The sequence below is a fragment of the Alligator mississippiensis genome, chromosome 7 (genome assembly GCF_030867095.1).
Source record: "Alligator mississippiensis isolate rAllMis1 chromosome 7, rAllMis1, whole genome shotgun sequence".
NCBI classification, from domain to species: Eukaryota; Metazoa; Chordata; order Crocodylia; family Alligatoridae; genus Alligator; species Alligator mississippiensis.
In genome coordinates, this window is record NC_081830.1 from 83,547,284 (window position 1) to 83,569,419 (window position 22,136).

The following is a 22,136-nucleotide window of genomic DNA, read 5'->3' on the forward strand; positions in this document are numbered from 1 at the left end:
GCGCAGCGCAGCGCAGCCCGCCCCGCTCCGGCTCCGGCCCCCGCGCAGGGCGGAGCGAGGGCCGGGGCCGCCCAACAGCGCTGCGCGGGGCTGCGGCGGGAGGAGCTGGAGCCGGGGCTCGGCTGAAACCTGGGACCAGCAGCCGGGGCCGGGGCCGGGGCCGGGGCCGGGGCCATGGCGGCGGACGGGATGGAGCAGCGGGAGCTGCAGTACGAGCAGACCTTGGTGAGCACCGCACTGGGCACTGCCTGGCTCGGCACCCGCCTGCTCCCCTGGCACCTCTGCTTGCATCCCCGCGGGGGTGCCAGGCTGTGGGGAGCCCCGAGCCTGGCTCCGCTGGGCTTGGCGGGTCGAGGGTGGGCTCCCTGCCCCTCTCCGGGGCCGGCTGGGGCCGTCCTGCCCAGCCCCTGCTGCGCGGTGCAGGCTGGCTCGGCCCCTGCGCGCAGCCCCAGCCCCAAGGTCTGTGACCTTAGCCCTGGCGCCGCCCGTGGTTGCCATCTCTGACGGCTCAGGCCTGCCGTGGGGACCGGCTGGGATGGGGTCCGCCCTCCCCTCAGCTGTTCCCTCTGCCCTCTGCAGCTCTCTTGCCCCCCAGCTGCACCCCCCTCTTTTCCCATTCCCCCAGCATTGCCTCTCCACCCCTCAGTGCCAAGCCCTGGAAGAGTGGGGCTGCATGGATCCCTCCTTCTCCCTCCAGCTCCTGGCTGTGCCAGCCAAGGTGCCCTCCTCCAGTCTGGAGCTGCTCCCTCCCAGGGTCTGGCGGGGGTGGTGTTTGCAAAGGTCCAGCATCCACAGCCCCCATGGCGGTGACTGTAATTTTAGCCTGTGACCCAGCAGGGCAGCCACGTCTGGGTGCGCAGAGAGCCTGAGAGGCGCTGGTAGCGAAGTTCCCTCCTGGTGCTGTTCACTCTGGAGCCTAGTGATGGCAATTCAGGTGTCAGCACTGGTCTGTTTTGCGGCTGAACTTGTGTCAGGACCAGGAATCGGGGGACCCCCGTCTGCCCTTCTGTATATCTTAACCCTGCTGGCTTCTTCCTCACCCGCTGTCTGTCCCTGCTCTGGAGCTATTTGGGGCACAGGAGCCTTCCCAGCCTCTCCTGCCTGCCTCTCCCTGACTTGGTGGCCAAGCGAGGGGTGTGTTCCCCTTCGTGGCCAGGCCGGTGGCTGCCCTCCCCATCTCCCTGGGGTGCCTCTCTACCAAGAAGGTCGCCACAGAGCCATTGAAAAGGGCCGGAGGAAGCCGGCAGGCATGAAAGAGGCTGTAGACAGTGCCCTATTGTGCAGCTTTGCTCCCAGCGCCTATCAGCATTGCTCCAAGGAGGAGGTGGCTGGAGCTGAGCTGGGGAGCTGGGCACAGCGCCCCAGAAAAAGGCACTGTCCTCCTCTCTACCCAGTCAGGGCACACAGGGTGTCTAGAGCTACATGCAGCACCCCTGGGGGCTAGGCATGCTCTCCAGGGCCGTGGATCCAGCCCCACTCCCTGCACTGGCACCGCAGGCCCGGCCCAGTCGCAGCACTGCCCCTGCCCGCTGTGGGTGCAGCTGGCTGCACGCTGTGCTGGGCCTCGGGGGTGCCAAAAGGCTCAGCTGTTTCTGGAGTGAAGCCAGTGCCCCACTCAGCATGGCTTTGCCTGGAGGGACCCTGGCTTCCCTGCTGCACCCCAGAGGTGGCTGCATTAACCCCCCCTCAGCATCCCCCCAATTCCCCATGGACTTCCCTGCATGGCTCTAGCTGCTGCGCAGCCCGTTTGCCCCTGCAGTTCGTGATGGGCTGCTAGGGGCACCTGTGCTGCCCTGCCAGCCTGGAGCAGGTGGACCTGCTCTTCTGCACTGTGCTTTGGTCCCCCTCCTTCCCCGCCCACGGTGAGGGGGTGGGGCAGGAGGCACGTGACAGCCCACCCGCTGCCGAGGGGCACAGGGCAATAGCAGTGCCCTGGAGAGCACCCTGAGGTCTTGCCAGGCCACGTGGTCTGTGAGCGCCGCCCCAGGGGTTGGATGGGGCCAGCGGCCTCCAAGACGAAGGCCCCGCCTGGCCCCTGGACCTTCTGGGTGGCAGCTGCCCAGCCCCTGGCCAGCAGCCCCTGGGCAGTGGAGCTGCAGCTGGCGGTTCATCTGGGCTGGCCGGGCACCACAGCAGGTGGGATGGGGCCATGCCAGGACTCCAGGGTTCCCTCCAGCCTGGTGTGACAGCTTCTGTGAACAGCCAGGCTGGGCCTGGGCACCTCGGGCCAGTGAGGACATGAATGTCTGCTGGGGGCCCCTGTATTTCACCAGGCCCTGCAATATGGGATGCTGGGATGCCCACCCCGCTACCCCTGCCCCAGCACCTCTCCCCTTGGCTCTGCTCCAGCCAGGAGCCCCTAGGAACAACAGCGGGGTGGCTGGCCTTGCTGTCAGGAGGTCGGTTGGAGCAGGGGCGCAGTGGGGCTCTCCCCTCCGACAGTACCCTGCCCTGAGGGCCTGGGGGGAGCACTAGCTGACAGCACAGGGCCCCATCCTGGCTCTTCCCCCTTCCCGGCTGCACTATCTGATCTCACAGGGCTCAAAGGAGCTTCCTTTTCCTGCCACACTTCAATCCTGCTCTCCCCTTGTCTCCTCCACCCTGCACCTGCCCCCTTGCCCAGGGTCAGCCCAGCCCCAATCTCCTTCCTCAAGGTGGGGACTGTGTCCTGGCCCTCCCCACACCCACCCAGTCCCAAGTCATCTCCTGGCAGAGCCCGTTTTCCTTGGCTTTGCCATTAACCAGAGGCTCTTCTTCAGCCTCTTATCTCTTCTGGCTGCCAGCCTGAGCTTCACGGCTAGGTCAATATACTGCTGTGCATGTGTGTGCATACGTGTACATGAGCATGCATGGGTGCATGTATGCATATGGGGGCGTATGTGAGTGCATATGTGAGTGTGTGTGGGTGCATGTGTGTGTGTGCATGCGTGTATTTGTGTGTGCGCAGTGCAGCAGGCCGTCAGGGAGCAGCTGAGCCCCTTTCCCAGGCAGAGGCAGGTGCCAGGAGTCAGGGCTGCGTAGCTAAGACCAGCCTTGTGATCCGCAGCTTCCAGCCACAAGGCGCTGGCCCAAGCCACAGCCAGCAGAGAACCCGGCACCGGGGGTGGCCAAAGGATGCCCCCCTACCCGCAGCAACTGCCCAGGCCCTCACTCCTCCGTGTACCCCCGATGCCCTCCCGGGACAGAGGGCCCCAGGCTTAAGCTTCCCAAGCAGCTCTCAGTGCCTCCCGCTGCAGATCAGGGCGATTACGGGAGAGTCGCTAATAAATGCGGCGTGACACAGATTGCTGCTGCCGTTCCCTCTGTAGCTGGCACTCCTGGGTGCTGGCTGGCCTGCCAGAAGAAAGGGCCTCTGTGCCCAGCCAGGAGTGCCTGGGCAGTGAGAGGCAGCCCCTTCGTGCTCACGTACCCCTGGCACTGCCCACCAGGACCCCCCTTTCTCCAGCCCCAACCCAGCCAGAATTGGGCACGATCTCCAGAGTGTGGTGCCAGGGTCAGGACTCCCATGGCCCGATGTCAGCACCCCAGTGGCACTGCGGTGTTGGGGAGGGAGTTCTGGCTGGCTCAGGGCATCAGCAGCTCCCAAGGCCAAGCAGAGGGCACGTGCCAGACACCTAGACCTGTGCCACAAAGGTGCCAGGTCTAAGCACAAGGCAGGGAGGGAGTTGGCAGGGCTGGAGGGGCATGGTGTTGGAGCACCCTGTGCCAGCCATGCCTTGCATCGAAGAGATCAGGCGTGGCCCTGGCTGTCCCAGGGCACCAGGGCGTGGGAGGAACCCCCTGCCCACACAGAGGCTGACACTGCCCTACAGGAGGCTCCTGGAGCCAAGCTGAGGTGGCAGCGCCAGTCCACGTGCCCCGACTGCTTCTCCGGTGCTGAGATGCAAATCTCAGCTCCAGGGGCAGCCGTGCAGTGCAGGCAAATGCAAAGCCAAGCCCTGCCCGGTGTGTGGGGGACACACTATGCCTCCCTCCATCACAGGGCAGCTATACCAGCTCCCCTCTCCCTTTCCCCCATGCTCCCCTGCCAGCAACCGGCCCCAATGCCCTCTCCTGGCTTCTGGGGCTGCCTAGAGCCTGCACGGAGCAGAGCAAAGGCCTCGGGGTTGCGGCCCTCCCTGCCCCCCCGCCCAGCCCCGAAGGCTGGGTCATTGCTCAGCTGCTTCTCGGCGGAGGCTGGAGCCTCAGCGCTGTTTGTTTTCAAAAGGCCTTTGTTGAAAAATAAGTGGGCAGGGAGGGGGGGCAGGCTGTGGCCAACCCCTCCTGGGAACCCAAACACAGCGCCCGGCCATGGGGTCTGCGGGTGTGGGGGGAAGGGGGGGAGCAGCCACGGGCATGGCCACGGCTCCCCATCAGACCCTCCCCACCAGCCCAGGAGCATCAGGGCCCTGGGTGGGGGGCTGTGGGCTGTGCCCTGCAGCCATGGTGGGGGTGAGCGTGCGCTGGCCTCGCGGCCTCAGTTATGTCAATATTTTTGCTCTGGGAAGAACAAAGCCGGTTGATCCCCAGCATGGCCGGCCCCCCGGCTCTGGGCAGCAGGAGCACATGGCCCAGCTGGTGGGGCGTGGGCGGGAGAGGGCCAGGCGGGCAGACAGGCCATGGGCACAGCTTCCAGGCTGGTCATCCAGGGGCATGGCCCTCCCATCCGCACCCCCAGGGCCGCCCTGCCCAGAAATGGGCCGCCAGGAACAGAGGGCTGCTTGGCCCCTCATCCCGCCTAGCCCACGTCCCTGAGGCTGGTCCCAGCACGCTAGGCGCCGTGTGTCTTGGCAGGAGCGCGGCCCAGCCCTCGTGAGCTCTGGAAATGGCCAGCAGGGGCTGGAGAGGGGCAGGACTGTCCCCACTGCATGGCCTGGCACACAGGTGAAGGGACATGGCCTGGGTCACACCGGGAGGCTGTGGCAGAGCCAAAGCCAGGTCTCGGCCCTCAGGCCTTCCTCCTCTCTGGCTGGGCTGGGCCAGGCCCAGTGCTAGGTCTGAAACACCTCATGCCCCCTCAACCACCTGCCCTTAGGGCTTGGAGCTGGGCACGCTCTGCCCCCCACCCCATTGCTTGGGGACAAGGCAGATAGGTCCGCAGGCGAGTGCCGCACCCTGGGCCCAGGTGTTGGAAGCCTGGAGCCCTTCCCAGGCACGAGCTCAGGGCACCGCCAGGCCACAGGAGGGGCAGGGCAGGGCAGGGTAAGCTGCCTAGCTGCCAGGCTGTGCCCTGGGTTCGAGTCCTGACCCCTACCCTGCCGCTCTACCCCCTGGTGCTGTGCAGCCATCACCCTGGTTTCATAGCCATCAGGTCTCTGGCAGGGGCCACCCTCTCCTTCCAGCCAACCCCAGAGCTCCTGCATCCTCCTTCCCTTGGGCGGCAGGCTGCCTGGCGTGTGCATGCGGCCTTTGTTCCCCTTTCCTGCTAGTCTCCTGGTGAACCGCCCTGTGACGGCATCCTGGGGAGGAGGATTTCCAGGCCCCTGCATGTGCTGGAGGTGGACATGGCCCTGGCTGGTGCTGCCGTGGCCCTACCTGCCAGCCAAATGTCTTGTTAGTGATGTCCCAGCCAGCTCTCAGTGGGCCCTTCTCAGAAGTGGGGGAACCCTGCAGCCCAGCAGGGCCCCCACCCTTATTTCCTCAGCAGCCTGGAGCACATCCCTCCTTTGGGGCTGGGAGGCGCGAGCGTGGACAGGGCTCCCAGCTGGGCAGGGGCAGGAAGCGCCGTGGCCACACAGTGCCAACGGGGCCTTGGGGCAGGACTCAGACCCAGAGCACCCTGACAGCTGGGCCCTGCCCTTCCCATGGCCCGTCACTGCCCCAAGCTTGCCTCTGGGCTAATGAAAAGGGGCTGCCCTGTGCTCAGACGCCAGCAACCGGCTCAGTCCCCCTCCGTGCTATGGGGGCCCCTCAGCCCAGCTGCCTTGGCCAATTGTCCCCCCCTCCAGGACCCCCAACTTCACTCTCCTATTGCTGCTTTTCCCTGGCTCCCCCCAGCCTCCTCGACCGCCCAGGTCCCTGCCCCCTACCCCCTTCTCCACCCCTGCCACCCCAGCTCCCAGCACCCCCTTCCTCCATGCCTGGGCACGGGGATGCAGGCAGAGGCTCGGCACAGCTCTGGTCCGGACAGAGCTCTGCCCAGCCAGCCCCGGCCCCATCCCCACTTTGCTCCCAAGAGGCTGGTCTGATGCTCAGTCTGGGGCAGGTTCTGGGCAGCCGCAGGGCCACGTGCTGGCTGAGCAATCCCACCTCCCCTGCCTCCTGGAAGTGATGAGTGAGGAAAGCAGCGGGTGGAGGAGTGCAGCTTGGACCCGTCAGCCTGTCAGCCACGTGCCTCACCCCCTGCCTGCTCCCCACCGCTGCCCCCGGCCCCATTGGGAGGGCACCGTGCCCTATCTTTGGTGTCTGCTCCAAGCAACTGGTGTGGTGCCCAGGGCAGGGCAGCGCTGCCCCCGTCCCCTGCCCGGCCCTGCTGTCTCGCCAGGCAGGCCTCAGGGGCATTCTGAACCCCGGTGTCCAGGTCGAGAGCCCCCCTCTCGCTGCAAGCCCATCTCTCCCCTGCCCAGGATGCTGAGGGAGGCCTTTGCAGGGCATCGCTATGGTGCTCACATTGGACATGCCCAGGCCCTGCTGCCAAGCCCCTGCACTCCCTTCCCCCCTGGCTGAAGCCTCCCTTTGTCTCCCGCTCACTGCTCCGAGCACTTGGCATGCAGGCCCGGCCCCAGGGACGGAAGCCAGGCAGCAGAGTCCTTGGCACTGCCCATGCCCAAAGGGGTCTGTGATGGGCCCCCGCCATGCCAGGGTCTCATGCAGGATTGGGGAGGGGGGTGCTCGGTGCTCCCACAGGCTGGGGCCCTGCAGCTGCCCCTGTCAGCAGGCGCCAGCACCGTCCAGGCCCTGCCAGCCCTGGGACCCCTGGCAGCAGAGCAGCTGGCAAATACATAGCAGCATGTTAGGGAGATGGAAACCCCCCACCTCCCCTCTCCCTCAGGCATCCAAGCACATGGACAGGGGAGGTGCTGCCAACAGGCACATGGAGCCCAGCACCCCCCTTGCCCACCCACCCAGCCCTGCCACTGCCCAGTGCGGGGGAGAATGGGCACACGGGGTTGTCTGAGGACAGCCACCCGCCTAGCACTGGCACAGGCATCTTCCTGTCATGTGCCAACTTTGCGGCCTCCTGGCTATCCATGGTGCCCAGGGCCCCAGCCTTGCCTGCCCTGGCCCTGGCTCCCAGAGCTGGCACCCAGATGCCTGGCAGCCCTGGTGGGGTGCTGGCTTGGGCAGTACCAGGGCTGATAACAGCCCATGGCCATGCCCCTTTTCTGTACCAGTTCTAGAGACATTTTGGGGTGGGCACACTGTTGCTATTGATCTTTCCCTGAGGAGACAGGGGCCGGGTACCTATAGGGGTATGCAGGGTGGGGTGCTCGCACCATGTACTGCCAGGATCCAGCCCATTGAGAGATACTTCCCTGGTGCCCGGCTAGGCTGGCCAGACTCTTGCGTCCCGCAGTACCAGGTTCCCTGCAGACTCTGCCCAAGCCCCTACCCCATGCCCAGCCTTGCCAGCCCCCGCCTCTCCCACCCCCTGGCTGTGCTCTTGGCTCTGTGCGCCTCTTGGCATGGGCTGGAGCCAGAGGGCTCTTCCGCAGGGCAGAGGTGCTTTGTCTGGGCCCCAGCAGGCTGGAAAGCTCAAAGCGCTGGACCTGCTGGGCTGGCCTGTGTCCTGCTGGCTGCTCGCACTGCCTATGCGCGCTGTGCTGGCCTGGCACTCCCGGGGCACCGTGGGGGGCTCAGTGCCCTGCAGGGGGGCAGGACATTGTCCTCCTCCCACAAAGCCTGCCCAGTCAGAATCGGACATGGCCTGGAGCCAGGAGCCGTGGGCACGGCTGGGGGCAGGTGCAATTGGGGTGGAGACATGAGTGCCCCTCAGGGTCCGGCTCTGGGTTATCGCAATGCCCGGCAGCCTAGAGGGTCCTGGTGTCTCCCAGGGCATCCTGCCCTCCCCTTGAGCCCTACCACAGGGCCCCGGGAGCAGCAGGGGGGACACCGTTCCTGTGCCCCCCCAGGCACTGACGCTGCTCTCTCCGGCAGATGTATGGGCGCTATACACAGGACCTGGGGGCCTTCGCCAAGGACGAGGCAGCTCGCATCCGGGTGCAGCAGGAGCGCTGGAAAGCTTTCCCCAGGGAGCGCCTGCGCCCCCCAGAGCTGCTGGAGTACAGCCAGAGCCGCTGTGCCCCTTGCCGCAGTAAGCAGGAGCTGGGGGGGAGGCGGGGCAAAGGGGCAGGGTGGGCAGGACCCATCCTCCTTGCATGCATGGCCCTGGGTGTGCATACTTGGTCCCTAGGGCACATGCGTAAGAGCCCCCTGGTGCACACTGTGTGCACAAGAGCATGCTGGAGCACACTCGTTCCTGTGCACACCCAGCCCCTCACATTCCTCTGAGCTCAGCTCTGACATACGTGCACGCCGGCCCCTGGCCTGTGGGTATGTGCACTGGGGCGCCTGCTGGCCCCCGCTGAGACACACCCTGTCCCTTGTGCGCAAGGGATGTGCTCAGGTGGCTCACATGTACTTTGGCATGCTCCTTCACATGATGGCATGCTCAGTCCTACAAGCGCTCAGCCCCTTGTGCACACGCATGCTTACATGGGCTCAGTTCCTGTGCGTGTGCAGGCCAGCACGCACTCGGTTCTCCCTTGCATGCTTGTAGGCTGCAAGCTGGTACACACTCAACCCCTCAGGCACACGCTTAGTCTCTGCTGCACATACATGTTCAGGCTGGCATGCACTCAGTCCCTCATGCACACACCTTGTCCCCCCTTGCCCACATGCATGCATGCCGGTGCACGCTCAGCCCCCCCATGCATACACACTTACATGAGCTCAGCTCCCACGTGTGTGCACACCAGTGCACACTTGGGCCCTCTTGCACATATGTGTGCACACGCAGTCCCTGTCTGCACATGTATGGATGTGCCCCCAGGCCTCCTCCGTGCCACTCCCCTTGGCCCCAGGCCCACCGCTCCTTTCCCCGGGCCACATTTGTGTTGACTCAGGGGCCATGCGGGCGGTGCCGGCCTGGCCCTGCTGGGCTCCCCAGGCCCCTTTCTTCTTTGTTTTCCTCACTCCCTGGCTCCGCAGCCCTCCTTGCCAGGCCCCTTCCCCCTCACCGGCCAGTGCCTCCTGGCAGGAGCGCAGCCACTGACCCATAATAATAGGCCGGGCCTGCATGACCTCAGCAGAGCCGCGGGGAGCCGACCACGTCCTTGGCACCGCCCGCTGCCCCAGCCCACAGATAGAGTTACCCGCCAGGACAATGGCACCTGCCCGCTCAGGCCGCTGGGACGTGGCCACCCAAAATAACCTGCGGCCCTAGCTGGGCCCCACTCCTCCCTCCACCCCTGTGCCAGTGCCCGCCCACTCCATCTCTGTGCCCTGCTTGCCCCTGCCCTATCAGTGCCCAGGGGCTCTGATTGCCCTCCCTCTCCATGCCCCTATGAGGACCACCTGGCACAGGCACGTGTGAGGCTGAAGGGGGGGTTGTTCAGTGTATACACGCGCATACACATGCGTATATGTGCACACACGCATTACACACACACACATACAAACACATGCACGCACGCGCCCCCGCATATGCATATGCACATGCACACACACACACTGTGACAGGGTCCCGTGACTCATCCCCCCCAGTCAACCGGGCCAAGCAGGTCTGCGGCTGTCCTAGTGCTGCCCAGCCTGGGGAAGCAGGTGTGTGTGACATCCCTACGGCGGTGTGATGTCAGCATCAAATCACACCGCGCCCGGAGGAGAGGGGAGGTGGAGGAGGGCTGTGTGCCCCCATAGGGGTGCTGGCACTTGGGGCCACAAGCATGTGGCATGAGGAGGGGCCAGGCAGGGGCCTGCAGAAAGTGCTTGCGTGTATACATGCATGTGTGTGTGCATGTAAGTGTGCAAGGGGGTGTGCCCCCACCTTGCAGCTGAGCATGGGGTCCTGGGGGATTTCAACCTGGTGTCCATGCAGCAGGGGCACCCCGTACCCACCTGCCCTGGGCACAGCCCAGACTTGCTGCCCACCCGCTCCCAAGACCTTAAAATAGTTCCCTTGGCAACGGCCAGGGCTCCAGCTCACATTGTTCCTGGGGCACATTCTCCGCCCGAATGCCGCTGCCGCTGGCTCCCGGCGGCTTATGCCAGTGCCCAGCCGGCTGCAATGGTGCCCAGCTTCCCCAGGACCCCTCCCGGCTGGCTGCTGGCCCTTCGGCTCCTGCCGCCAGCCAGAGCAGAGCCCTGGGTTGAAGCTGCCGCCGTAGTGCCCTGGGCTGGGCACTGCTGCCCTCCGGCTGCTGGGGGCTGAAAGCAGGCAAGCACTGGGCACCAGCTCATCTCCCAGAGGCTAGGAGAAGGCAGGCTCTGATGTGGGGCTGGAGGGGGGCACTGGGCCACCTGCCCCATGGAGGGCCCTGGTGTAGCATGCCATGGTGGGGGCACCTGGCGATGGGGGATGTGGGCAGAGCAGGCAGAGCCAGGGACCCCCTGAGAGGTGGGTACAGGCAGGAGCCCTTCCTCTGTGGGACCCCAGTGTCTGTGCCCTCTGGCAGCCCCCTGGCAGGGCTGGTCCTAGCTGAGGGCACCTGGACCAGGCTGGAGCGGAGCTCCCCACCTCAGCCTGGCTCAGCCTTGCCCTGCCCTACATAGCCATGCTCCCGGTCCCCCACCCGTGGTTGCAAGTTCCCCCAGCAGAGGGCACCCCAAGCCTGCACTCCAGGGCAGCAGGGTAGTGCCCACCGCCCCCAGTGGTAATGGAGCCGTCCCATGGGCTCTTCCCGGTGTTTAGCCAGTGTGGGCCAGACCCACACCCGGGACAGGGGCACATGGTGAGGCCCTGGCTGGGGGAAACCAGCAAGCTGTGCCCAGGCCCCTGTGCCCACCCTGCCCAACAGCCCCTTCACCTCCCTGCTGCCCCCAGTGCTCAGGCCCCCTGGCTCTGCAGGAAAGAGTCCAGCCCCTGCCCCCATGGGGAGGCACCTCATGCTGGAGCCTGCTGGGCTGGGCAAAGTCCAGCCCTCAGTATTTGGGGGGCACGTGTGGGTAAAGGCAAGCCCCTGCTAGCTCTCAGTAGTGCCTGGCACAGCCCCTATGCACCCCAGCCCTGAGCCCCCCTGAGCCAGGGAGCTGGGAGCCTGGGCTCTGCTGAGGCAGTCCTCCATGGGTCTGCTGGAGCTGTGCCCATCACCGCAGCATCTCAGCCCGGGGATAGACAGGGAGGCCGTGACACCCCCCGCCGCCTCGCGCCACCCTGTCCTCCTGGCATCGGCACTCAGGCTGCCCCCTCTGCCCCTAGTCTGCACCGTGCGGTGCCAGAAGTTCCTCATCTCCAAGGTGGGCGAGGACTGGATCTTCCTCATCCTGCTGGGGCTGCTCATGGCGCTGGTGAGCTGGGCCATGGACTTTGCCATCGCCACCTGCCTGCAAGGTACGGGGCAGGAGAGCACCCCCAGGGGCTTGGGGGTGCCTGCAGCCCATGCCAAGCAGCCTGCCCACCTGCTTCCCAGGGAAGGTGCTGGGCCTCGGGGTGGGGGGTACCTGGGTGCTGGGTCAGGCATAGCCACGGGCCCTGGTGGGGTGGGGAAAGCCCCTGCCATCTGCGGGGGGCCTGGGCACTGTGTCCACCAGAGGCACCAAGTCTGCCTCTCTCCGTGGGCCCAGCTTTGGTGCCTGCAGCTGCATAGCACAGCAGCTCCCGGCAGGGGCAGGGGCAGGGGCAGGGATGCTCTCCCTCCGCTGAGGGCAAGGGTTGTGTTCCCCTCCATGACCCTTGCCCCGGGCTCTGACAGGCTAGGCGAGTGCCTGCACTGACCCTGCCTGTCTGCCTGCAGCCCAGAAGTGGATGTACGGAGGCCTGGATGCCAACATCTTCCTGCAGTACATGGCCTGGGTCACCTACCCCATGGTGCTCATCACCTTCTCCGCCGGCTTCACCCAGATCCTGGCCCCACAGGCTGTCGGTAAGAGCCCGCCCTGCCCTGCGGCTGGGCTGGGCTGGGCTGGGGGAACCATAGTGGCTGTGCAGGGGCTCCCTGGGAGTGCCAGGCCCCAGGGGCTGTGGGCGAGGGGAGTTTTTGGGGGGACCATGCCCCTCTTTCTGGGTGGAACTGAGGGCAGAGCTGGCAGGCGCTCACCTGCCAGGCACTCACTGTCCCCTCTTGCAGGCTCGGGTATCCCCGAGATGAAGACCATCCTGCGGGGCGTGGTGCTGAAGGAGTACCTCACCCTGAAGACCTTCGTGGCCAAGGTCATTGGCCTGACCTGTGCCCTGGGCAGCGGGATGCCCCTGGGCAAGGAGGTAGGAGGGGAGCTGGGGCAGGGAAGACCAACGTGATATGGGAGGCAGGGAGCCCCCGCTTCTGGGTGCCCGCAGGAACCTCTCCCACTACACTCTACCCACAGGGCCCCTTCGTCCACATCGCCAGCATGTGTGCCGCCCTGCTCAGCAAGTTCCTCTCCCTCTTCGGGGGCATCTATGAGGTAAAACCCAAGACCAGGCAGGGGGTGAGGGGTGGCCTGGCCTGGTCTGGTCTGGTCTGGTCTGCTGGGGGTGGGAGGGAGGGAGCAAGTGCAGTGGGTGCCAAGGCAGTGCTGAGCAATTGGCCTCGCGCAGGCCAGGCTGGGGGATGGGGCATGGGGGGAGCCCAGGGCAGGGTCTCTTGCTCAAGCTGGGGGGACTCAGGCCATGACCAGGCATGTGCTGGGGCTGGCATGCCGTTGGCAGGGGCAAGCGGGTGCCTAGTCCCCTGCAGGGAGCAGTCACAGGGTCCTGCCTCCTCACCCCTGCCCCCGGCTGCTCCTGCTTTGCAGAACGAGTCCCGCAACATCGAGATGCTGGCGGCTGCCTGTGCTGTGGGAGTTGGCTGCTGCTTTGCCGCCCCCATTGGAGGTAGGGCCCCGCGCTGGTCCTGGGCCCCACACACGCACACATGCACGCACATGCACACCCCCAGCAATCAGGTCCCTGACACGGAGCCAGGTCGATGCCAGGCCCCCTTGCCCTGGGCAGGTGTCTGCCTCCAGCTCCCTGGCACCCCACTCTTGGGGGGAGCCCAGACCCCCAGGCCTGTCTGGACACTGCGCAGGCTGGACCTGGCCCTGGTTCTGCTCCCCGAGGCGCTAGGGTCTCACCACAACCCCCAGGTAGCCTGGGGAGGGGGCAGCTGCTCCCCCCATTCCTCTCTCCCCTGGGTCCACTTGGCATCTAGATCGCCCAGCTCTGACCTGCCTCCCCTCTTGCTCCCATCTCTAACCTCAAGGGCCCCCATGCCTTGTGTGGGCCCCGGCACCCCAGGACTCACTGCATTGCAACCCCCAGGCAGCACCCAGCCCAGTGGGCCCCAGCCAGGCCTGGCCTCCATGCCCATGGTTGAGCAGCAGCTTGGGGCACTGTCCTCCCAGAGGTGTAATGTCTGCTCCTTTCCCCTCCACTCTGCACTCCAGGGAGGTCCCAGCTCTGGCCCCAAGGCTCCCTCGCAGCTTTGCACTCCTAGGTTGGTGACGTGTCTAACTCTTCGCTTGTGCCCTCTGTGCTGCGCAGTGTCCTCGTCCGTCTGTGTGCGCGTGTCCATCCCATGGGCCCCAGCCAGGGCTGCCCCCTCATGCCCCCATGCTACCCTTTTGCTCACACCATGCACCACGCTGCTCCCACTGGGGCACGGGCAGCCACAGGAGGGGGACCTTCTTCCCCCACTAACACCCCCCAGCTCCGTGGCCCCCCAACACCTGTGTGGGTGCACTCCTAACCCAGCCTGGGTGGTTCCCATGCAGCAGTGTGTCCAGGCAGGCCCCCATGCCGGGGCCCAAGGGGCTCTCTGGCATGGAGGGGCAGTGCCGGCTCCCGCCTTCCTCCTGCCTCTCCCTGCCGCAGGCGTGCTCTTCAGCATCGAGGTCACCTCCACCTTCTTCGCCGTGCGCAACTACTGGCGCGGCTTCTTCGCTGCCACCTTCAGCGCCTTCATCTTCCGCGTCCTGGCCGTGTGGAACAAGGATGAAGGTACCCCGGGGGCGCAGGGCTCGGGCAGGGCTGGTCCTGGGGCGGGATGGAGGTACCCCAGCTGGGAAGGGCTGCCCAGTGCTTGGCCTGGTGGATCAAGCTGGAGGTGCCTCCCCTGCCATGGGCTTGAGGAGTTGTCCAAGAGCAGTGGGGTGCTAGGAGGAGGCTGGGCCCCCAAATCCCCATCATGGGGTCCTCTGCTCCCCAGAGACCATCACAGCCCTGTTCAAAACCCGCTTCCGCCTGGACTTCCCCTTCGACCTGCAGGAGCTGCCCGCCTTCGCTGTCATTGGGTGAGTGGGGGCCCCCGACTCGGTGCCCACCCAGGTCAGCCCAGGCACCAGGAGAGATACCCCAGCAGGAGTGGGGCACGAGGGGCTTTGTGGTGCTGGGGGGATCGTGGTGCCCTGGCCTGGGTGGGGCTGCCCAGCCTGGTTCCTGGCACTGCAGTGCCCTCACGCTACCCCTTCCCGCCCCAGGATCGCCAGTGGGTTTGGCGGCGCCCTCTTCGTCTACTTCAACCGCAAGATCGTGCAGTTCATGCGCAAGCAGAAGACCATCAATCGCTTCCTCATGAAGAAGTGAGTGCCCCCCAGATCCCAGGGCCTTGGCTGATGGCAGGTCGGGGTTAGGGGCAGCCCAGCACCCTGGCCTGGCTGGTTGCTTGCGGCAGGGGGGAGCCCTGTGGCAGGGAGAGGGATGTCTGAGCCGGGAGGCCCCTGGGGTCCATGGTGGTTGTGATGGCGGGTGCCGGGGTGGGGGGCCGCGGTGCCTGCAGGGGTCATGGCTGCGGGTGCTGCTCCCACAGGCGCCTGCTCTTCCCCGCACTGGTCACCCTGCTCGTCTCCACGCTGACCTTCCCGCCTGGCTTCGGACAGTTCATGGCTGGCCAGGTACCGCAGTGCAGAGCCCCTTGCCTTGGGGGCACACCTTGCTGTGCCCCAGTGATGGCCCTGACCCCCCTGGGCCAGCAGCATCTCATGGCGGGGTTGGTGGGGGAGGCAGCCAGGGCTTGTGCCCCGTGCCCTGGGGGCCCCAAGCTGCCAGCCCTGGCTGACGCTCCTGCCCCTCAGCTCACACAGAAGGACACGCTGGTGACCCTCTTCGACAACCGGACGTGGGTCAAGCAGGGCCTGGCTGAGGAGTTTGAGTACGTGGGCATCTCCGAGGCCTGGCGCCATCCCCGCTCTAATGTCTTCGTCACCCTTGTTGTCTTCATCCTCATGAAAGTGAGTTCCCCCGGGCACCGTGCCCCTTCCCCTGTCCCCAGCCAGGCACCAGGTCAGGTGAGAACTGCCCAGCCAGATCCCCCCAGCAGTACCAATGCCCTCAGTCACCATCCACAGCCCCACCGGGCTCCCTCACACACACAGCCTTGGCATCCCTCCACTTTTAGGCTCCTATGCAGCTCCTGTGCCAGCGTGGGGAGCCTTTGCCAGTGCCCCTACCCTGGCCCTGGCCCTGGCCTGCCATTGAGCTGTGCCCCTGCCTTTCCCACTGGCTTCTGTCCCTGCCAGGGGTGTCAGGGGCCCCAGGGCTCAGCCCGAGCGCCCAGGAGCTGGGGAGCCAAGAGTGCCCAGCCCCATGCTGCCCCCTGCTCTGCCCACTACTGCCAGGCTCTCCTGGCTCTCTGGGTGACATGGCCTCAGCATGGCAGGGGGAAGTGGGCACCCCACTGGACACAGGGCTCAGCTCACAGCAGGGCACAGGCACCTTGCCCACTGCCTACCCCAACCCAGCCGTTCCCTGGCCACGACTCCCTCCCCCGGACCATGCCCAGACCAGCGGGCAGGCTGGGGTAAGGGGCTGAGGCTAGGGCTGAGCTGGGCTGGAGGTCCCAGCAAGCACCTGCTGACCCCTGTCTCTGCCCCCAGTTCTGGATGTCGGCCCTGGCCACCACCATCCCGGTGCCCTGTGGAGCCTTTATGCCCGTCTTCGTCATTGGTGAGCTGTGCCTGGCCTTGCCCCTGGCTTCCCCCCACCCACCCCACAACATTGCTGCCCACCACAGCCCAGGGGGGAGGGGGGGATTTACCCACAATCCCCTGTGCTCACCATACAGCTCCTCATTGGCTTTCTGATGTGGCTGGCACCCTTGGAGTTGGGGGAGTCCCTGGTGCTGTGCCCAGCCTTGTGTGCAGCTCTGGGCATGGGCCCTTGGACCCCTCCCCCTGCTGCGAGCCCCCCTCACCCCAGCCCTGCCCCTAGGGGATCCCCTATGGGAGGGTCCCCTGCTGCCTGCACCCCGGCTGGGCAGAGGCATTCAGAGGCATCTCCAGGCTTAGCCTCAGCACCAGGATGATGGGTGCCCGGGCACCGCAAGCAGGGGGGAAGCTGACCCCAGATGCTCCACACCCCTCTGATGCCACATCCTGGGCAGGCGCAGCCTTCGGGCGGCTGGTTGGGGAGAGCATGGCAGCCTGGTTCCCAGATGGCATCCACGCCGACAGCAACACCTACCGCATCGTGCCTGGGGGCTACGCCGTGGTAGGTAAGAGCCAGGGCTGTGCTGGGGCAGGGGCCACCGTGCACCTGTGCTGGGCTGTGGGGACAGCAGGGTGCCAGGGCTCGGAGCAGGCCTGGGCATTACTACAGCAGCCCCTGGCATCCCTAGGAGGGGTTGAAGCAGGGGCTGAGGCAGTCCCGGGTGGGGGCCGAGGCAGGGCCGGCCTCACGGGCACCGTTCCCCATGCAGGGGCGGCTGCGCTCTCGGGGGCCGTCACCCACACGGTGTCGACAGCCGTGATCGTGTTCGAGTTGACGGGGCAGATCTCGCACATCCTGCCCGTCATGATCGCCGTCATCCTGGCCAACGCCGTGGCCCAGAGCCTGCAGCCCTCTCTCTATGACAGCATCATCCGCATCAAGAAGCTGCCCTACCTGCCCGAGCTGGGCTGGGGCCACCACGAGTGAGTGCCCCTGCTCCAGACCCCCACCCCCAGCTTGGGGCACTGGTGTCCCTCCCATGCCCATCCCGCACTGAGGCCCCGCTCCCCGCAGGAAGTACAATGTGCGGGTGGAGGACATCATGGTGCGGGACATGCAGTATGTCACCCTCAACTGCAAGTACCGCGACCTGCAGATTGTGCTGCACAGCACCAAGCTGAAGAGCCTGCCGCTGGTCGAGTCGGCTGGTGAGACCACCCCCCAACCCCGGGGGTCCCAGACCTGCCACAGCCCATCTCGCTGGGGGTTGTCCAGAGCCCTGTCCCTTACCCACCTGTTCCCCCCAGCTCAGCTGTGAGCCCCACCTGCCTCTGTGGCCCTGTCACTCTCCCTGGCAAGAGCCAGGCGCTGGGATCCCCCAGGCCCTCACCCAGCTCTGGGCATGGGTGGGCAATCGCAGCCTGAGATTTGCCAGCTGCCATTCTCTGGGTGCTGAGCGTGGGCCGTCCTGGGGCTGTGGAAGGAGAAACAAGCACAACCTTCCCAGGGCCACAGCACTGCTGGCAAGGCAGTGCCCACTGCTCCCAGCTTCCTTGGTGCCCTGAGGCCAGCCAGCGAGTCAAGAGCCCAGGAGTCCTAGCACCCCATGCAGCCCCATGGCTCACCCCTTCCCCATGGCTCCTGCAGGTCTCCTGCCCACCCAGCCATGGCTTCCTCCATGCCCAGAGACTCGCGTGGGGGCCATGGGCTTCCTACCTGCCCAGCGTGGTGGAGCCAGGCAGGGCACAGGGCAGCTAGCATTGGGCCTGTCTCCGCAGAGTCCATGATCCTGCTGGGCTCCATCGAGCGGGCCCAGGTGGTGGCACTGCTGAGCAACCAGCTGAGCCCAGAGCGGCGCTGGCAGCAGGCACGGGAGCGGGCACAGGCCTCAGCCCCGCAGAAGGGGCCCAGCGAAAAGCTGCAGGATGAGGGCGAGGGCGAGGAAGAGGGCAGGGCAGCTGACACGGGTGTGCACTTCCAGGTGAGACGCCCCAGCCACTGGCCCTTTAGATGTGGGTCCCCAAAGTGGGGGAGCTGGTAAGGGGGGGTCCCAAAGCTGATCCCTCCAGGGCCCCCAGGCCCTTGGCTGGCTGGTGAGCCCCCGTGATGGAGCCCCTGGTCCGTGCCCCCTTGAACAGGCCTGGGGGGAGGGACCCACCGCGTGGCCAGGTTGGCTGGTGCTGCGGTGCCCTGGGCACGTGCCCGCCAGTGACGCTGTCCCCTTGCCACTCAGATCACCACAGAGGAGTCCTCCTTTACCCCGTCCCACGGAGACACCCGCAAGCCTCTGAAGCCAGCACTCAAGCGAGTGCCCAGCAGCTTGGCCGAGAGCCCCACAGGTGAGTGACCCCCACCGTGCCCCTGCGCCCCACGGGCATGGTGCCCAGTCGGCTCACCCTGACGCTCCCTCTGCGTGTGTGTGTGCAGCTGGCAGCACGGATACCTCAGGGATTGCCCTCAAGAGCCTCTTCTGTGCCAATGCCACCACGGAGCCTGCTGAGGTGAGCCCCCTCCATGTGCCCCCCGTGCCCCCTGCCCCCATCCTGGCTGAGTCTGCAGAGAGCACCCCCCCAGCCCACATGATGCCACCCTGGCTGTCCACACTGCAGGGGATGCCTGGCTGTGCCAGGGGTGCCAGTCCCCAGTCCGTGCCCAATGGAGCCATGCCAAGCCTTGGCACTGCCATCTCCCATAATGCACCTGTGTTCTCTCCTGTCTGTCTCCCCGCTAAGGAGGCAGAGAGATCAGCAGGGTCTGAAAAGCGCAAGTCGAAGCGCGTCCGCATTTCCGTGGTGGTAAGTGCGTGCCAGGCCTAGGCCAGTCCCAGACTCGGCTCCCTCATCTCAGCCAATCACGGACCAAACCCCCTCTCGTCTCAGCCAATCACAGATCAGACCCCCCATCTTATCTCAGCAATCATGATCCAGGCCCCTCCTACCCCGTGCTGTGCTGAGGGCCCCTGCAGAGCCTCTCTTGTGCATTGCTCCTCCTGCAGTGGGTGGGGCCTACAGTTTTGCACCCCACTTACAGGTGGGAAAACTGAGGCACAAAGCCAGGCAAGGACTGCCTGCCACCAGGCCATGGGGAGAACCTAGGGGGCAGCGAGCACCCCACTCCCCGCAGGAGCCAGCCTGAGCCCTGGGGCCCTCCGCACAGCTCGGTCTCTGATCAGACCCTGCCCTCCTTCCCGCTCCTCCAATTGGAGCTTTCAACCACTCTTTCTGACCAACCAATCCTGCGACGATCCCCTCGCAGTCGCCAATCAGAGATCAACACCCTTCCACCCCGCTAATCTCATCCCCAATCAAATGGGAGGTTGCCCTGCAGGGTCCCACCGGGGCCATCTGGGAGGAGCCGGGGCAAATGGGCCAGGGGAGGTGCGGGACTTTGGCTTGAAGCACTGCCCAGGGCCAAGCGCCCCCGTGGCACCAGGCCTGGGCAGCTCCAGAGGGGCCCACAGAGCAGGGGCAGCCCGTTTCCCCCTGGGAAGTCAGGGCAGGGCAGGGAGTGGCTCTACGGTCAGCCCAGCCGCCTGGAGGAAGGGGCAGGAGTGGGTGCGGGGGGCAGAGAGCAGGCAGGGGCATGCTGCTGGCTCCTGTGGGCACAGGACAGGAGTGCCAGCACAGGGCATGGCAAGAAAAAGGGGGCGCTGGTACTCAGCTCTGAGTCGCGGGGCTGAAAGAGAGCCCCAGGATCCCTTGGTTGGTGCCCACATGGGCACACACTCCCACATGCACATCTCCCTACCAGCCTGGCACTCTCCAGATGCCTCTTCTGTGGCTGGGAGCCCCCCGGCTCCTGGTGCCCATGCCCCTCCTCATCCCCTTGCCCTCTTCTCTTGCAGGATGAGTACCAGCCAGGCGACGAGATGAGCCCGTCAGAGGTGAGCAGGCACCAAGAACTGTGGCAGGGCTGGGCCTGGCACTGGGCATGCACCCAGCCCTGACCTGGGGTCTCCTCTGAGAGCTCACATTGAGCACAGATTACCCCAGGTCCTGCCGGCTGCCTGGGCACGGTTAACCCTGCGTGAATTACTCTGGCAGTCAGGCTCTGTGATTGCTCCCAGGGCTGGCAGCCGTGCCCGTGGGCAGCCCCAGTCCATGGCGCTCACGGCCTCTCTGCCCCCCAGATCATGGAGTGGGAGGAGCAGCAGCTGGAGCAGCTGGTGAACTTCAACAACAGCAAGATCGACCCGGCACCCTTCCAGCTGGTGGAGCGCACCTCCCTGCACAAGGTAGGGCCCTGCGGAGCTGGCACAGGCCACGCACCCAGAGCCGCGGGGCTGCCCACTGCCCTGCAGCCCATGGCCCCAGCCAACCCCACTTTCCCAGGTCCCAGAAGCCAGTGTTGGACTCGGGGCCTGGCTATCCAGTCTCCCCTGGGATTCACCAGGACCCTGGGGCCCTCCTTGCCTCAGGCCGTGTGCAGGGCTGGAGAGCATTTGGCTCCATGGGAGACTTGGCTGGATGCCTGCCCCACAGCCGCATGCCCTGGCTGGGTCCCGGCTACACCCCAACCCTGCTGCCCCGTGCCCCGGCTGAGGCCTCGTCTCTCACAGACTCACACCATCTTCTCACTTCTGGGCGTGGACCACGCGTACGTCACCAGCATCGGGCGCCTCATTGGCATGGTGTCCCTCAAAGAGGTGAGCTGGCCCGGGGGCCTCTCCTGGGCTCCGTGGGGTGGGGGAGGACTCACCTGGGGGTGCTGGGTGCCTTGGGGCAAACCACAGCCCCTTGCACCCCCAGGGGTCATCAGCACCCTTCCCCCACCGGGGCTGGTGAGCACAACACCCCAGGGAGGGGATGGAGGGGCTCTACCTGCCCTGTGCACCTGGCAAGGGCCGGGGGGAAGGCAGGGTGCCCTATACCCCCACCCCTGACATGCCCATGTGTCCCCAGCTGCGCAAGGCCATCGAGGGTTCGGTCACGGCCAAAGGCGTGAAGGTCCGTCCACCCCTGGCCAGCTTCCGGGACAGCACAACCAGCAGCAGCGAGCCCGAGACCACCAGCATCCACCAGCTGTGGGACCGGCGCCAGCGCCATGCCCTGCCCCGCGAGTCCAGCCCCTCCGAGACCGACGACAAGTGCCAGTGAGAGGAGCGCCTGTGGCCGCACTGCCACTCACCACCGCCGCAGGGCGGCCTCTCGCCAGGCTGGGGGGCAGGGCAGAGCCACAGGAAGCCACTGCCACCCTGCCGCACCCACTGCTAGAGGAAGAGCTGAGTGGACCCGGCTCCAGGGCTTGGCTGCGGGGGGCAGGGGAGAAGGACCTTGCCTGGGCATCCAGCCCAGTCCCCTCTGCAGGGGCATCTCGTCCACAGCCAGACCTGGATTCTCCCCGCTCACCCGGCCCCAGCCCAGCCCTGGGCACCCCCAGCCTCAATGGTGCCCTTCCCTCCTGCCCCACCACCCCCCAGCTCTGCCCCCAGTGCCCTCTCTCCCGCTCCATCCTACTCAATCGCCAGGCAATCACGGCCCTGCCCGCAGACCCATGGACAATGCACGGCAGGCCTGGTAGCATGGGGGAGTGGCAGCTGGGCCCCCCTCTCCAGCTGCTCTGAGCCCCCATCCAGGGGTACTCTCATCCTCCTCCCCCTGCAGCGCCCAGTGTGAGGTCCCGGCGGGTCCATGCCCGGGTCTGGCTGGGCCCTGCCAGTGCCAGGATGTAAATACAGAGATTTTTATATTAATTTAATAAAAGGACTTTATAACTAGAGTGAGGAGATGCCCCCTGGCTGCATACCCAAGGCAGCAGGGGGGCCATGGGCACAGCCAGGATGGGCACCATGCCACCCTGCATCTGGGGGCTGCACCTGCACCAGGCGACCACTGTGGGGCAGAGGTCGTGCCCCTCTGTTTGCAGCCTCCACCCCAGCACTGATGCAGGGCTCCAGCCACTGCCTGTCTTCCTCCCTCCTGCCACGGGAGGTAACTCAGCCCCAGGCGGGACCGCACTGGCACACAGGCCCCTGCCACCTGCACTGGCCTGGGCAGGTGCGTGCACACACACAAACACTTGCACACATGTATGTGCACATGCACCCCTGCAGTTCAGCAGCTGGGGCTTTGTGGGATAGGGGAAGGTGTCCAGGCAGTGGTTTCCCTCATTCCCAGCCCCCTGCACATCTAGCCCTGGCCTCCCTCCCAGCTCAGCCAGCCCTGCCTGTCCCCCA

At 66.0% G+C, this 22,136-nt stretch overlaps 1 protein-coding gene across 4 annotated transcripts; it reads left to right on the forward strand.

Moving 5' to 3' along the window:
- The first annotated feature begins 111 nt into the window (after positions 1 to 111).
- On the forward strand, positions 112 to 21,679 carry CLCN2 (chloride voltage-gated channel 2). Of its 4 annotated transcripts, XM_059731198.1 has the most exons (24): positions 119 to 225; positions 8,077 to 8,233; positions 11,336 to 11,467; positions 11,871 to 11,999; positions 12,204 to 12,337; positions 12,442 to 12,519; positions 12,850 to 12,928; positions 13,910 to 14,035; positions 14,244 to 14,328; positions 14,515 to 14,616; positions 14,844 to 14,928; positions 15,109 to 15,264; positions 15,910 to 15,979; positions 16,416 to 16,526; positions 16,731 to 16,944; positions 17,036 to 17,169; positions 17,740 to 17,942; positions 18,195 to 18,300; positions 18,389 to 18,462; positions 18,694 to 18,756; positions 19,806 to 19,844; positions 20,091 to 20,195; positions 20,520 to 20,606; positions 20,863 to 21,679. In XM_059731198.1, exons 1-24 carry the CDS (start codon positions 175 to 177, stop codon positions 21,055 to 21,057), a joined length of 2,715 nt encoding a protein of 904 aa, XP_059587181.1. In that variant the 5' UTR covers positions 119 to 174; the 3' UTR covers positions 21,058 to 21,679. The 4 variants fall into 4 exon arrangements, with proteins under 4 accessions (XP_059587182.1, XP_059587179.1, XP_059587180.1 ...); XM_059731196.1 differs by having other exon boundaries at positions 116 to 225; positions 12,850 to 14,035; XM_059731197.1 differs by lacking the exon at positions 18,694 to 18,756 and having other exon boundaries at positions 116 to 225; positions 12,850 to 14,035.
- Positions 21,680 to 22,136: the final 457 nt, after the last annotated feature.

Excerpts from the sequence above, each read along its gene's own strand:
- CLCN2 (XM_059731196.1), top strand. The coding sequence starts at position 175 with ATGGCGGCGGACGGGATGGAGCAGCGGGAGCTGCAGTACGAGCAGACC. Across the intron at positions 16,527-16,730 it reads TGGGGGCTACGCCGTGGTAG|GGGCGGCTGCGCTCTCGGGG; the intron begins GTAAGAGCCAGG and ends TTCCCCATGCAG. Across the intron at positions 18,301-18,388 it reads CTTGGCCGAGAGCCCCACAG|CTGGCAGCACGGATACCTCA; the intron begins GTGAGTGACCCC and ends GTGTGTGTGCAG.